The following is a 16,785-nucleotide window of genomic DNA, read 5'->3' as shown; positions in this document are numbered from 1 at the left end:
GAAAGCACTGGTCACAGCCTGCATTATTCAACACACACCTTTCATTTCTCCAGTACAGCTCAATTTGAATCGCAACCTTCAAGACTTTTCTCCACTGCCTGTCATCACTGCCCTTGCTATCTTCAAATACAGACTGAAGATCCACCTCTTCAGAAGGAACTTGAAAAATGTATAATCTTGCCATTGGACTTTAATTTTGGAATTTTAATAATAAGGTCTTGCACACAGTCTTGCACTTCATGTATTACACAAAACCATTGTACTTTGTATGTATTCTCCTGCCTTTAGCTCAGTGGTATACATAGATTCAGGACTAGTTACAATAACCTAGGGACATCAGGTTCCACTGAGACAGCAAGGCATTTTCAGAAGCTGTTCTGGACACGAGCATCTGATACATGTTGTAAATGTTTAATATATAGTTCATGTATTTCATATATAGTGGTAGCAGTGGTTGCTCAGTGATAGACTAGTAATCAGAATGTTTCCATTTCAAGTCCCACCACCACCAAGTTGCCACTGTTGAGCCCCTGAGCAAGGCCCTTAAGCCTCAATTACTTAAGTTGTACTCATTCATAATTGTAAGTCAGCTAAATGCAGTAAATGTAAATGTAGTTCAGGAATGGTCTATTTACCCAACTCACAATCTGCATCACTATGTGATTTTGCACATATTCCCAATATGTAATATGCAATCACTTAATGTAGTTGCTTACTGCAACTACATTTGAAAATGAACCAATGGAGCAGATTAAACCATTAAATGCAACATCCTCCTGGGTTTTGTCCCACTTCCCAGCTGTGGATCTGGTTCTCTGCTGTTCTGTAAGTGAAGCTTTGGAATGTAAATTTACCTCCCACATGGGCTTCAGCACTCAGTGCTTACTTCATTACCAGTACAGTACAGCATCCTGAAAGACAAGACAAGTATGAAATAGGGCAAAGAAGCCAAATAGAGTGAAAAGGCTGTGCAGAGCAGCACAAAGCAGAACTTAGTGCAGCCTGGGACAGAAGATGCAGTACCTTTCCTTTGTTCAAATAAAGAATTAGTTTGGCAGTATGTTCTTAGAGTGGGGTAATGGTGAGTACCTAACAGCCTTTGTCACAGAGCCTTCATAGTGAATATTTACAAATATATGTTTCTTTCCTACAGAAAGGAGTGAGGAGACAGCAGAAAGTAGAAAATGAAGGTAACTGTCTCCACTGTGATGCCCATCATTGTGACATTGTGTTGTTTTGATGAAATTCTACTCACAGTGAAAGGCAGAATTCTAAGAAAGCTCTTCTCCAGCCTACAGATCCAAGGTCATGTCATGCCACTTCATGCCAGCAGGCAACAGTCTAGTCAGTGGGCACTCTACCGTCTCAACACACACACACACACACACACACACACACACACACACACACACATACATCACCTCTTGTTTCAGAGTGTTTTGTCTACTGGCAGTTGAGTGACTTTAGAAATGGGAGCAGCTCCTGGGGCCCAGGTCATGCATACGTTATACCTCTGCTCCTTTCTAGTCCCATGAGAAGTTATCGAGTTACGTGAGCGTGTCACTGGCTAAGCAAATAAGTGAAAAACAGGTTTGTTTCTTTGAGCCTGGTAGAAAAGCCAGTGGCCTCCCTTGTCCTTTGTATGGTCTCTCAGCATCTGTGAAGATTTACTGAATTTCAGTTTCAGGGCCTTGGGATAGAGGAGCAAGAAACAAATCCTCCGGCTGCTGCTGTAAAACCTGGAGCCGATGTGTTTATGGATGCAGGAGGTTCTTTTGCCCCTGGGACACTTCCAAGAGAAGCAGTTATGAAAGGCTTTCTTCACTCTTGTTCTATTCAATCCTCTCCATCGGCCTTTTAATTATCAGGCTCAAATAACCTTCTTTGTGTAGGGTTCTTCTCCAAGCCCATAAGGTAGTCGGCAGGTTCTGATGAATTCAGACAAGATAAAGTTCATTGCTCGGAGGAAGTGAGAAGCAGCTTTCATTTAGCAGCACACTGGCAGATATTGTGGCATTTATCGAGAGTGACTTACATGTTTATCAGTATGACAGTGCATGTGCTTCCTGGAAGCTGAACCCATGACCTTGGTGTTTCCAGGTGAGCTACAAGAGCTTTCAACTTCAAGCTCTGTCTCAGGCTGTATACATTGCTAAAGTTCCTGCTGATTCACTGGCTAGTCCCTTGGCCCATCCACATGACATTCAGAAAGACAAAAATATGACTGACTAAGATTTCGTAGGTCAGCAGTCATGCACCATGCAGGACCAAGGGGATGTTACAGAACTCATCATTCTCGTCAGAATGTGATGCTCTTTCTCTCTCTCATCCTGCTTTCCCTCTCGTTTCATGGTTAAACTTACATTATAAATGGCTTGTATCGGTGGAGAATGAGATGATTCTGATATTGAGTGTGTGTGTGTGTGTGTGTGTGTGTGTGTGTGTGTGTGTGTGTGTGTGTGTGTGTGTGTGAAGGAGAGTGGAAGACGCATGCAGCAGAGGGAATAAAAATTGGTACAGTGGGTGGGGGAACACCGGTCTCCCAAATTTCTGGGACACAAACAAGCCAAGGGAAGAGGAGGGAGCAGTTAAGGCCCTTAGATTAACACTGTCTGGACCCTTGGAACTCTCTCAGACTCTCCTTTGCTCTCTTAAACACTGGGAGTGGGGGATGTCAGCCAAGTCTCAGTAAGTGAATTTTAGCTATTTTGTCTCGAGTGCCTTGATAATAACAGAAAGGTCTTTATATTTTTCCATGTTTGGCAATGCTGGGCACACCACAGGCAGAGCTATGGGACCCAATTTCTGCAAGATTTCAGGGGCCTTTGTAAATAATCTGATTTAGTTCAGATGTCATAGTAAGATATAGTTCAGAGTTTTTAATGCATGTCCTCGTGAATGTGCACACACATTCTCGCTCTACCATACCCTCTCTCTGGGCTCTGAATTGGGAGAAGAGATGATGGAGCAAAAAGAACACACAGACACACACACACACACACACATACACACACACACATACACACACACACAGTGGCTGAAGTGGACTGGAGTGGAGTGGAGGCTTGTGTCTTTAACATATATGAATGCATGTATTGTTTTAAAGATTCCAGTGAGACATTGGGGTGTTTTGCAGCTCTCTTCTTGTTTCTGGTAATTATGTCCTCATGTAATAATGATAGTCACACGCTACTTTGGAGCTTGCTGAGCTTGTGTGAACTGGAGAGGAATGGCAAATCCCACTGGTACAAGAGCATGTGTCAGTAATCTGTCCTCAGTAATCATATATATATATATATATATATGCGCATTTTACAAATAAGCGTGTGAAAAGGTGATAAGCCATGCAGAGTCCCGTCCTCCAGTGGCATGCTGGGATCAGGCCAGCAGTGTGTAACAGGACCAGGGCGTGAACACAATCTCCTCTATTTATGTGTGCTGTGCTTTTTCCTCTCAAGCTGCTTCCTGTTTGGAGAGCCTGATGGATATTGTCCTGCTGTCTCTTTGCCAGCCAACGTCATGTTAACACAAACACATTTTAGGCTCCCCTCACACAGAAGCTAATTCTGTCCCTCAAACACAGGTACACACATATACACTTGCACACATACAGACACACACAGGCCTTCTGCATCTGCCATAAAATATAGTTTACAAACTTATTAGGGGCATAGCCACAGTAACAATCAGACTGGGGGTTAACAGCTAAACAACACAGAAGTTCACACTAATGTAGGACAGGTCATTTATTTAGGAAAATACAGAACTTTATAAATATATCTCTGCTACAATTATATATCTAATTAATTTACATTCTTTATACAGATTTATTATAACTCCTTCAAAAAGCACAAACATTTACTGAAATGAAGCAGGAGACTGAGAACATACAGAGACGATCTCTGCAGAACCGAGTGGTTTTGGGTGTGTGGGTGTGTGTGTGTGTGTGTGTGTGTGTGATAACTGCTGGTTTCGGTATTTGCAGATTGCGTAGGAGGATGCAAGAAGTGGTAGTGACCATGAGGAAACAGCTCTCTCGTTATCGACTCAACAGGCTGTGAAATTAGTTCCTATTTATACGCGAGCAGATGACACATGCAAACACACAGGGATTTCCTCTTGTCTATTTCAGTCATGCCCGCTCCACATATGGACAGTAGATCCAATCTGCTTCCTCCACAGTTCTCTATTAATAAATAAGTGGGAGGTATAATGCATCAGTCACAGCTTGAGTAAATACGGAAAGTGTGAGGCCAAATGTGACATGTGATATGAAATACATTCACTATTTGAAGATGTAAATCGATTATAATATTCTTGCAGTGAATTGCATTTTTGTCCTGCATCAACACATGTCTTGTTCAGGGAGAGTTGGAGAGAGTGAATCAATAACAGGAAAGCTATCTGCAGTGACCCTAAAGCTGTGAAAACATGCTGCGTTTTTACTGCAGGTGTCCAGACAGCAGTACTTCCTCTGCCCTGGCGTGGCTAAATCATATCACGCACCCCCCACACACACTCCACGATCTGCATCTTCATCTGGTCCCATGACTACCACGCCACTGGCCTTTAGATTGAACCACAATGCACCAAGGGGCATATAAAACAGCTGAAACCCTTTGTAAGCTAGATAACTCAAAGCTACGTTAAGTCAAGTTCATAGGTTATCCCACTCACATGTGAATGCTACTGGCCTAGCTAACTTACTTTAAAGGCTAACTTAAGACAAAGCCTTAGTCATCTCATTAATCCATGAATACGGCTGTAATCTACATCCCCCAGATCTTTCTTAAAATCCGTCAAAATATAGCATGTGCATTGACTATAGTGTTTGATGGGTTTTAGTTACATTTAAGTACAGTACAAACACATTACATTTTACATAGCTTTTATATTCACATATTACAGTCCTTAAAGTGCAAAAGAGTGAGCCAGCAAGCCAAGACCAGCCCTGTGGGAATGTAGTGATCATATAAAAACACAGTATTGCCATGAAAGCAAAAGTCCTTCAAAAAGTTTGTATATGCAATTGCACACAGCAATTATTATCCTTCATTTGTCATTTTTTCAATGATTACCACTGTCTCATTAAGTCAGGATTCTCATGAGACCATATGTATCCAACATCTTCAAGAGGACAGATCTCTTGTTTAACTCATGCTGATGCTGACATTCTGAGCCATAGCCTGACATAGATGGACATTGACTGGTCCTAGTGTTTTAACCTTTTGTTATCTGAACCATTTCCTACATAGTGGAGTTCAGTGTAGCTCTGCAAAAGGGCTTGTTGCTGAACTCATGTGACTGTCACTGCATCTGTGTGAGATGTAGAACCTTCAGTTTCCTTTCTTGGTTTTCCTTCAGAAGTTTTTTAGGCCTTGTAGCTGTGGTTGAATCTGTGACCTTTCGAGTGGCACAACCTTATGGCAACCAGCAAAACCACCATTAGCCCTAAAGCTAGCACAGTGATCATGCTAATCACAAGCACTTTGCTATTCAGAGTTTCACAGTGCTCACTTTGTACATTCCTAAGGTTAATCTCCACATACTCAGTGTCCTTTCTGTACTTGCATGTAACCAAAGCAATGTCAGGGATCTGTACGCTGTTCTGCTGCACCAGTTCGATGAGGTGCATGTTTCGGCAGCAGCTGAGGGGATTCGAGCCCATGTAGAGGCTTCTGAGCGTGCTCTCTAGGGTCTCCAGGGTGTGTGCTTCCAAGGTTACCACACTGTTGTTCTGCAGGTTCAGGCTCTCGATGGCAGTGTCTCTACTGCCCAGCAGCAGGCTGGTGAGCCGATTGCTGGACAAATCCACCACTTTTAGGTAGCGCAGGAGTGAAAGGTCAGTGCTAAGTGTCTGGAGTTGGTTCCCTCTCAGTGATAGTTGGGTAAGGGAGCTCTCCAAGCCTGAGAAAGCATGTGCATTTATCTCTACTCCAGGGTTTAGGGACAGGTCCAGGATGAGCAACTGGCTGCACTGGAAGGCATGTGCTGGCAAGGAAAGAAGGACATTTTCAGAGAGGTAGAGGTATTGGAGTGTAGGGATATATGAGAGATAGACACAGCTCCAGCTGAGATGTTTCTCTAGGCCACAGACACTCAGCTGGTTTTGTTGCAAGTGTAGGGTTTTGATACTAGGAAGAACTTGGAAAATCCCAGGATGGAGAGTGCTGAGCGAGTTGCCCTGCAGGTAGAGTGCCTCCAGCTTCCTCAGCGTACAATTTCCGAATGACAGGTTCTGCAGGTTGTTGAAGCTCAGGTCGAGAGTCTTCAGCTTGTTCAATGGGCTCCCCTGGTCCACCATAAAACTCTCGAGACAGTTGTTGCTGATGTTCAGCAACTCCAGAGCCACCATGCTGCCAAAGAAGTCTGGGGGAATGGACTTGAGCTGGTTGTAGCTTAGGTCCAAGTAGAGGAGCTTGCAAAGCTCTGGGGGGAATTTGCAGTTCTGGCGGTGTTCGCACATTAGCTCGTCCCTGTGTTTCTGGCACTGCAGCTCCTCGTCTGCATCGGTGCTGTTCACACTGTGCAACTGATTCCGCGACAGGTCCAGGTAGATGAGTTTGTTCTTGCTTGGCAGCATGGGGAAATAGTGGATCTTGTTCTCCCTCAGGTCCAGGTAGAGCAGCTGGAAGTCCTGATCCGTGATGACGCTCTGGAAGGACATCATGCTGTTCTTGCTCAAGTTCAGTGAATTCAGATGGTAGAGATTAAAGTTGGTGATACATGAGATTGAGTTCATCGATAAATCGAGCTCGACAAGATGCTGCAGGGAGTCAAATGTGCCCTCTTCAATTTCTAAAATGACATTGTTGTGTAAGTCTATGTTTCTCAGTGCTGGGGAGCCTATAAAAGTGCTTTTGCCTATTTTGGTGATGCTGTTTCCATTTAAAGAGAGGTTAGTGAGAGCAGGGGCATCTCCCAGAAAGTAGTCACTCATATCTGTGTAGAGACCGTTCCCAGACAGGTCCAGTTCCTGGACAGAGGTGAGTGGCCCTATGGGTATTTTCAGAGCTGCATAAAGGTCCAGCTGGTTCCGTGAGAGGTCCAGAACCTGTAGGTGGCTCATGGTTCTGAAGAGACCTGGCTGGATGAACTGGATCCTGTTGGAGTGTAGACTGAACTGGTGGATGGCTGGATAGAAAGGCAGGATGTCTGTGAGGTTTTGGAGGAAGTTGTGTGACAGGTCTACCTTGTGGATGTCAGGAGGCAGCCAGTGTGGGATACTTGTCAGGTTCAAATTGGTGCAATTTGCAACCCGCTTGAGCTGTGGAGAATAACAGAGAAATAACTCCTTGCTAATTCATTGCTTTTCCTGACAGAGGTATGTTAGTTCCCAGTTTCCTAAGCTTACAGAGGAATTAGTTAGTCATAGTAATCTTGCAATGTCTGAGACCAGATGATTTGTAGCATAATGGCAACACATCATGACTAACATCATATGTCACTTCTGATGCTCCACTGGCAAGAACAAGGCTTATGACTCAATCATTCATTACTATACCTTATTACAATGGTAAGCTCACAAAAGGTTTTCTCTCTCTGCAAAGACAGACATGCAGACACACACTTATTTGGACACATGCCATTTATGGCTGTGGAACATCCAAGGTCAAAAATATAATATTTTTTTCCGCCAAGCCCATTCCACTGAGTAACCCTCCCTTTCCTGCAAAGCTGAGTGATGTATGAGCAATGAGAGCACAACGAGTGGCGTGGTAGTGCAAGCACCTACACCGTTTCCTCTCCGCCAGCCGTATGCTGGCTCATATACCCTGGGGATTACTGGCTCAGGTAACTGAAGGTGATTTCCTAAAGGTAAAACCTGTCCTGTTTATATGAACTGAAAAAAGGCCATACGCCTTCACCTGTGAGATTAGCATTAATAAACATTGTTGTGGTCAGTTAAACTCGTTTTTGTGATAAACGTTTTTTGTGCTCAGCTAAACTCAATCATTTAAACCTTACAGCAGGTTTAAAGTGTCTTTAAAAATGATATTTCAGAAGATAGCATGTGTGGTTTCGGTAGGGTGTTTTTATGTAAGTATTGTTAGGTTTTAGAAAAAACTCTGTTTGTGTTATACAGAGCCTGAGATGACCAATGGATAATAATATATAATAATTTGATTTGTAATTACTAAGTAGAAGAAAATTATTCAAAAGATTTTAATTAAAATACCATGCATACATTAACAAAAACATTAGATACAGAATGAGTCTTTTTTAAATTTTTCTTCCTCATGCTCATGGGTGTTTTGATTATGAGATGATTTTGAAGATAACGAAGATAACATAACTATTAACATTACATAATATTTTGAACATGAACATGACTAGCATAGTATAAATCATAAACAGGTTTAAAATAATAAAATCAAAATGTGCATCATAATATTAAATCATAATTTAGTCATGGATGGATAAAAGGCTTAAAAGAGTGCACCATTGCATTTCTAAGTGGCAGACACCCAAACTGGACTTTGACAATGTGGAGTAGGTCACTTACCACATGGCAGGAGGAGAGCAGCTGTGGGTGCAGAACGGCTGCAAATCCATTCACAAGGAAGAGGAGTAACCACACTCGGGCCCCCATGGTGCTGCCAGGACAGACGCATGCGAAGAGAAGGAGGGAGAGAAAGCCGGTGTGAAAGACTGAACTCAGCTCATGCTATAACCTCTCAGAAGGGAAGTGTGTACCTGACGTAATTTGGAGTGGTTTTTTTCTGCAAAGACATCATGCCTGGCTCTTATTACACACATACACACAGACACACACACACATGCACACACATACGCTGTTTACAGTTCGCACTGTCAGACATCTTTCATGATTAAAATGGAACACTTATAATGTTTTGTTTCCAGTGACATATGTGACCTCACGAGATGGTAAAATGCCATGTTGTTTTGGTTCCCATGTAGTATAAATGTATTCTTCACATAAGAGGAAACACCTACATATCAGACAAAGACAGAAATCTGAAAGCTTAGTCATCTCCAGGGGCAATTGGAGGGCGGGGGTCATGGGCGCAAAGGTCCCTGTCAGTCTGAGTTGTAAATGAAATTGAAACAGGCTCATCCTTCAATAGCCCAGCTAAGAGTACCATTTTACCCACTTATTGCAGCACATTAACAACCTACCATGCAAATGATCAAGTGAAAATCTCAACCCAATCAAATCAAAGTTAGTCTGCTCAGCACGGACAGTGACTAGTGTGAGTGGACAGTCTTCTAATTTTGTGCCCACCTCATCCTGGCTCCAGTTTTTTTCTCTGAACTGTCAGTTACCACAGCGCTCTTTGCCCAGACAAAAAGAAAGCGTAAAGCTTTCCTTCTTTAGTGAGAGAGTAGTCTTACCTTTATAGAGAATGTGACAACGCTACTGTCCTGCGCAGGGAGAATCGGTCATGCTGCCTGTTGCTTCTTAGTTTAGTAGCTGGACCATCCTTCCCTCTTCTTTCCCCCCTCCCCTCTCTCTCCCTCCCTACCTCTCCATCTCTCTCTCTCTCTCGCGCTCTCTCTCTCTCTCTCTCTCTCTCTCTCTCTCTCTCTCTCTCTCTCTCTCTCCATGGTGGACATCCTGTGAGAACATCCTGTATTATTTTGCCCCAACCCCCCTTCCCTCTTTGGCTATACCTTATAAGGGATGGAGGAGTTCTCTCTCTCTCTCTCTCTCTCTCTCTCTCTCTCTCTCTCTCTCTCTCTCTCTCTCTCTCTCTCTCTCTTTCTCTTTCTCTCCCTCTCACAATAGCCTGAGTGAATATGAAAAAGTGCAGCTGGCCTCAGTGAATTTAATATGTGGGGTGTTTCGGAATACTACATTCCACAATCAACTCAAATTATAAGTAAGATAAAGTAATCAATTACATGTAGGGGAAAATAACACAAGTGAAGATAAGACATACTTATGAGTCCTGCGTGTCTCATCATGGAAGTCTTGTCTATGGAAGTCTTGTCTATGGAAGTCTTGTCTGTGAATGTCTTGTCTTCATTGTAGCAATTCACACCAGGCTCACCTTGTCTAATTTAAACTAAAGACACACAGTGATGGAAAGTACATGTAAAATTGCCGGTCTGTATCCAAATTTAACCTGTGACCAGGGATTCCTGTTCTTTAGTAGACCTTATATGGGCTTACAGTACTTTTTCCTTTTGTTTTTTCTTTCAGACATTGTAAATAGATGGCTATTGCTTTCAATCCTTGTTTTAGGTGTATTGTAAATATGTTGTTGTTGTTGTTGTTGTTGTTATGCTTGATTTATTTTATTGGTGTTGTGATAAAAGTACCGTATACGTAATGAAATGAAGACAGATTCATAGAAGAGTAGACACCTCCCTCTAGTGGCTGTGCTACTCCCTTGTCTTCTCTGATCTACGTATATTGGGGTATAGTGGAAAAAATGGATTATCGGTATTCAGATTATAATTATTAAAATAATAATAACAACAGCGCTGTTAATAATTACGTACATTAATACTACTACTAATTATTATTGTTGCTTGTTTGTTTTTTATTGTTGCTGTGAACAATAATCTTACATCATCATTTACACAATTTGTTTAGTCTTTAATCCATTGCTATTCCTATCCATTGTTGCTATTACTGAAACTACTTTGCTATGCAGCATTGCTATATGCCTAATCAGTGAGCTGAATTCCAGCAGGACATTAGAATACATGGTACATTTGGTGGAAACTAATTTGTTAATGACAACAAACTGGGATGACGCTGTGTGGGACCAAAAACATGTGCAGACAAAACGGAGCAAGATAATTCATAAAACTATTTTCTATCTATATAAAGGTACTCTGTCAGTTAGCTCCACCACTGCCAAGTTACCACCCCTGTGCAAGGCCCTTAACCTTCAGTTGCTGAAGTTGCATTCAGTCATGATTGTAAGTTGCTTTGTATAAAAGCGCCATAAATGACTACCTTCTGACCAAGTAAAAAATCTTTCCGCATATTTTTAGTTATTTTGTGCATTTTACGTTCAGTAAACCTATGTCGGTGAGAATAACTTATGGTGCGTCGACTTGAACGAGTCCTAACCGTCGCGGACAGGTGTGAAAGCTTTTCGAAAGTGTACAAGTCTTAAGTGTATGCATTTGAAAACACATGCGGATTTGTCATTTTTTTTACATTTCTTTACCATATTTAGATTTAAGCCCTCGTTAGCTCAGCTGTAATAATTTAGGGTCAGCTGCAAGCCCTCTATCTGAGCCTTTGTGTGGTTTATATGTTAAAACGTTAGCCACACTGCTAGCAGTAATATCTCACTAAGCTTAGCACTTCTCGTCTTGACCATGTAGCCGATGTGGTAACGTTTTATATTTGCCTTTTAAAAAAACGTTTATTTAAATGAATATTAGGATAAACCCCTAGAATTAAAGGAGCAGATTTTCAATTTTAGTAACTTCAAACATCTGTCACTGGTTAGGTTTTTCTTTTTGAAGCAAGTCCACAGATCCTGCCGTATTCAAGGCAGGTGCATGCTGCACCAAAGGTTCCACCGAGTTAACGATGACAAGGGAAGCGTTGACATGAATAATTCCTGATGCCCAGGGAAACTTGATGTGGAAATCGCACAAATGGTTAGACTTAAATTAATGAAGACATCTTAAATGATACCACATTAATCCAAAAGAGGTGGAAAGGTAGATGATACGTTTTACAAGGGGGTGGTTGTCATATTTTTTCTGACTGGTGGATCTCATCGCATCCGTCCTCAAATCAAGCGCTGAATATAGTTCTGGCTTTCAAACTATGACTAAATACATCACCACCCATTAGGTTTTACCAAAGTAGTCTAGAAACGGGGCTGTGTGGTCTCTGCTTTTATAAGCTTGCCCTCCCAGGAATGAACCTTACTGTGAAGGTACATTTTACAGCTTGAAAGTACCATGCGAACGAACGGTGGCGCTGTATTGTTAATGAAATGTTGCCTCATATCCATCCAAAACGATGCCCCCAAGATCCCTTCCCTCCGAGCGCCCCTGGACCGGGTGGACCGCACATTTATACTCCCGTGTCCGTAGTGCGGAGAACATACACTGACAGACGAACCTGCCGAACCTGCACACTGGATATCAAATAAACTGACACCTTCAACAATCAACATTTCAGTCAAGCTTTTTGAACTTTAAGGTGAGGTTTTTTGTTGTTGTTGTTATTTTTGTTTTTGTTGTTGTTTTTGCTCTTATACTAGGCTAATTGACACAGAAAACTTTTTTTGTATAACTCAGATTTCCTGTGATATAATACTGAATCAAAGAAGCCACGGCTTCCGATTAAACGTTTCAGTATTCCGTGACATTATGGGTCAGAAACATTGATGTGTATTATGTAGTCTTGGTAAAAATAAGTGCCCGTTGCAGTCTTTGGCTAGCTTTTCACTTTGCCTAAGCGCGTTGTCACAGAGGCTGAGGAAATCAGATATTTGGCTCCTACATATAAATAATTTGATGGATATAAATCCTTTATTTTTGTGAAAGTTTGAACACGGTGTCTTAAAAAATGGTGAATAAAGTAGGAAATGCCATGCTTTACTGTACATGTGATAAAACACACATGATGATAAAAGCAACAATGCAATGGCTATCGCGCTGCCCTACTTCACATTTACAGTCACATTTCTGAAGTTCAGTCGGAAAGCAATGCATAAAATGAAACAAATGTCATGAAATGCCTTTCTTTCTTCCTAAAGCACTTCTTCCGCCTCCATCCATGGGTTTTGGCAGCGATTGTGACTCATGCTCTGAGAGCGGCTCGGATGACAGCTCCTGCTTGGGCTTGTGCCACACAGAGCACATACTGCAGACGCTGAACACTTTTAGGCAGAGCGCCACCTTCACCGATGTGGTGCTGAAGGTGGAGGGCTGAGAGTTCCCCTGCCGTCGGGCCGTGCTGTATGCTGCCAGCCCCTACTTCCACACCATGTTCGTGGGCCGCATGCGGGAGAGGCACCGGCGGGTGGTGTTGCTGGAGGAGGTCTCGGCCTCCTCCATGGAGCACCTGCTGGAGTTCATCTACGTGGCGAGGGTACGGCTCCGTGAAGAGAGCGTGGCAGGGGTCTTTCAGGCCGCCGACCTGAAATGCTGAATGTGCGCAAGCTGTCCCGGATGTGCACCGAGTTCCTGAAGGCACGTGTGAGGCATGCCTGAGCCTGATGGACTTTGCCAAGCTGTACTCGCTGCAATCAGTGCTGGAGCGCTGTCAGGGCCTACTGTGGCGGGACTTCACCACTGTGTCCAGGCAGGAGGAGTTCCCGGACCTGCCCGCAGAGAGGGTGCTGGAGCTGCTGGACTCTGAGAAGCTGCAGGCGTCAGAGGAGGAGCTGGTGGAGACCATGCTGCACTGGGCTCGGTAACAGCGCGGTCAGAGGATGGTACACCTCGCTCGTCTGCTGGGGAGGCTCTGCTTGCCCCTGGTGGACTCCGTGTTCTTCACCGACGTTCTGGAGGCAGACAAGCTCGTGCAGCAATGCAACGACTGCTGGGCCCTCCTGCAGGAGGCCAGACTGTACCACGTTTACGGCAGAGAGATCAGCTCTGAGCGAACCAGACCCAGGAGGTCAGTCAGTCCACCATGGCCAGACAGCAGGAATTCAATTCATTATCGCACCAAGAGTGATACATTCAGAGTGTTAGATTAAGCACAGTGGCCACAGTCTATGGGTTGGTGCATCAGAAACAAGGACATGAAAACTAATGACTACTAAAATAATACAGCTGTTTATTGAACTACATGTTTATGCCAGACCTTTGCCTCATGAAAAACTATATTTTCAGTTTACAAACTGATCTGAAAAACCAAATATAGCTTCTTTGCAATTTAGGTGGTATCTGGTTTGCTGACCTCTGTGTGTGTGTGTGTGTGTGTGTGTGTACGTGTACAGGCAGTCTGGCTGGGCTGAGATGATTGTGGTGATCGGTCATAACAGAAGCGACATTTCTTGGACGTCATTAACGGAGAAACTGGATCCAGCCTCAGGGAAATGGTTTCCATCAGCCACAGTGCCAGGCTATGGCAAATGTGAGTTTGCTGTGTGTGAACTGCAGAGCCACATCTACTTATCAGGTATGTTGGATGAGTCTTTGTCAGAGCACAGAATCCTACAAGTGTGGTTAATGTGGAAAGTGCTATATGTTATTTCTGTTGCTAAGTATATTAAGATTTAAATGCTAACTCCCAAGTCCCTGCCTGTACAGTGTGTAAAAAAATGTAAAGTGCACAATAAAAAACAATAATGTAGCCTACATGCAGAAGCCAGAGATGTAATAGCTTTTGACTTACATCACACAGAAGAAGTGAGTACATGCAGGGAGAATGGGAGATGTCTATCACTCTTCGATTCCACTGAAACGGTTGTCTATGCTTGCATGTAGCCCAATGTCAAGTGTTTATCTTTCTTCAAAGCCTCTTCCACTGCATGAATGCCAACAGCACTAGTGTAAGACATGCCCTTGTATCCGCATTTTTTTTAACGGTGTGCCTGGCATGCATATCTTGGCATGCGTGCGTTGGCAGGTGGGCAGCTGAATAGCTCAGACGTGTGGTGCCTCATGCCCCAGCTGGCCCAGTGGGTGCGCGTGGGCAGGCAGCAACACAAGAAGACCTGCCTGCGTGGAAAGATTAGATGCCCGTCGTGTCTTATCTGTTCCACCAAATCCCCTAGCTGTCATCAAGTAAGTTACTGATGGCCCGTGTCCTGTTTGCGTGCTTGCGACCGCAGCTGTATGCTCTGGGCATTTACAATGGGTACCAGCGGCTGAGCAGCATGGAGTGTTACAGCGTGTTTGAGAATGCGTGGAAGACTGTGGCACCGCCGCTCCTTACAGTCAGCTCTTCTGCGCTCGCCAGGTGTTCGGGCAAGCTTTCCATCATTGGTGGAGCTGTGAACAACGACAGCAACACCAACAAGGTAAGACTTTGACAGGAGCATGTGCATAGTCTCCGCCGGTCAAAGGTTTAAAGTAAGTTACAGCAGAAATCAAAATGAGCTGTGCTTAGCTGTGGCTCTGGCCTATTATCACATCCATTGCATTTCTCTCTCCTAAGATTAAAGACTCAGATGGACTTTTTATAGTCCTGATGCTGAATACTTTTATATTCAGCTTTTGAATTTTTTATGGAATTTGTAGATGTGACGAAGTATTTCCATGTAGTCCACCTGGTATAACACCACCTGTTGTACTGTTTGCAAGACTAGAAAAACAATTGCAACTCATTGAGACAGTAAGCAAGTTAGGGATGACTGCAACTGAATGGGTATGTTTTGAAAACAGTACCACTAAACAAGAACAGGTTAGCATGCATGAGGTTGACCTTTTTTGCCAAATAAGTTGATTGGTTTAATGTGGGGGTGTAACATTTTGCCATTACCAAGAGAAACGCATATAAACATTATTGAATGTTTTACGTTTTATCTGCCTGGCTGACATTTGTTTTTGGTTCAGTGCAATGAACTGTTGAGTGAGTGATTGTTTCAGAAACCCTTTACAATGACAGGTGTGTGTATGGGTTTAATTCTACAAGCTGTGTTGGAATCAGGAATGCAATTGTCTTTTAGGTGCAGTGCTTTGACCCATGTGTCATCCTGTCCATTCTCTCAGAAATGCATAGATGCAGTGTCACTCAGTAGCACCGTCTACACAGCTGGAGGCTTGCTCGACAAATTGTACTGTTATACTCCAAGGAATGATACTTGGAGCAAAGTGGCAGAGCTGTCAATGAAACTGGTACACAAAAAGCAACTTGGTATCTTATCTCATTTCATCTCATCTGATTGAAACATCTGCATGATCATATTGTTTGGTGTCCTGTAGCTGTAATTGCAGCAAAAGGTGGTCCCACAAAGTATTGAGTCAGGGGTGGCTGAATACAAATGCATGCTACACTTTCCAGATTTTTATTTAAGAAATTTGAAAACCAAGTATAATTTTTCACTTCACAATTACTTGCTACTTTGTGTTGGTTTATCACATAAAATCCCAATAAAATACATTTAAGTTTGTAGGTGTAACATGAAAAAATGTGGAAAAGTTCAAGGGGTATGAATACTTTTTCAAGGCTGTGTGTGTATATATACACATTCAGCACCCACTTCATTAGAAACTTGTGAAGGGTTTCAAAATATTCTATGCCATTTTTAAATCATGCATCTGTGTATATTTTAGTGAATACTGGTGGTATTACATTTGTGTATTATTATTGAAATATCTTAATTTGTAGCCAATAATAAACTGTCATGTCTAACATGGTATTTATCCATCATATATATATATATATATATATATATATATATATATATATATATATATATATATATATATATATATAATTACAGAAAAAGAATTTACATCTTTTGTAATTCTTAGAGGGTATATTTAATCTTTTCAAATATGGTTACATCTCATCTTTTTAAAATACTCTGAAATTGTCTTGGGACAAAGACATTTGTGATTTGATGAGGATGAATTGTTAAATGTATGTGATCAGATATTCCACTAATGCACCTTCATTAATGTATATGAAGAGAATTTCAAATTTATCAACATAAATGATCATCACCAGTCCACCATAATAGAATATTTTCTAATAGTGTATAGGTAAGTAGAGGTATCTTAATGTGTGCATTCTGGTCTTGCAAAAAGAAACAGGTCCAATAAAAGGGGAGTCCAAATTATTGGCAGAATTTGACATCTTGAATATATTCACGTGAAGACACAAACCATGCCTTGTTTACCTTATTTGTGCTTTATCTCTTCATGTTTTCCATTTGGTTG

At 42.4% G+C, this 16,785-nt stretch overlaps 2 protein-coding genes across 2 annotated transcripts; one reads left to right on the top strand and one right to left on the bottom strand.

Moving 5' to 3' along the window:
• Nucleotides 1–3,731: 3,731 nt before the first annotated feature.
• lrrc32 (leucine rich repeat containing 32) lies at nucleotides 3,732–9,480 on the bottom strand. Its single transcript, XM_027017013.3, has 3 exons — nucleotides 9,358–9,480; nucleotides 8,507–8,597; nucleotides 3,732–7,267 (listed from the first exon to the last, which is right to left on the bottom strand). The coding sequence occupies exons 2-3, from the start codon at nucleotides 8,591–8,593 to the stop codon at nucleotides 5,372–5,374; spliced, it is 1,983 nt and encodes a 660-aa protein (XP_026872814.1). The 5' UTR covers nucleotides 8,594–8,597; nucleotides 9,358–9,480; the 3' UTR covers nucleotides 3,732–5,371.
• Nucleotides 9,481–12,628: 3,148 nt separating this feature from the next.
• On the top strand, nucleotides 12,629–16,190 carry klhl35 (kelch-like family member 35). The gene is given in 8 exon segments (XM_081702552.1): nucleotides 12,629–13,093; nucleotides 13,096–13,147; nucleotides 13,150–13,570; nucleotides 13,896–14,077; nucleotides 14,528–14,629; nucleotides 14,731–14,921; nucleotides 15,570–15,586; nucleotides 15,588–16,190. Coding segments are annotated over 8 exon segments (1,578 nt in total). The 5' UTR covers nucleotides 12,629–12,682; the 3' UTR covers nucleotides 15,790–16,190.
• The last annotated feature ends 595 nt before the right edge of the window (nucleotides 16,191–16,785 follow it).

The sequence above is a fragment of the Electrophorus electricus genome, chromosome 19, assembly GCF_041902795.1.
Source record: "Electrophorus electricus isolate QZ-2024a chromosome 19, ASM4190279v1, whole genome shotgun sequence".
NCBI lineage: Eukaryota > Metazoa > Chordata > Actinopteri > Gymnotiformes > Gymnotidae > Electrophorus > Electrophorus electricus.
This window is presented reverse-complemented; position numbering and strand designations above follow the sequence as displayed.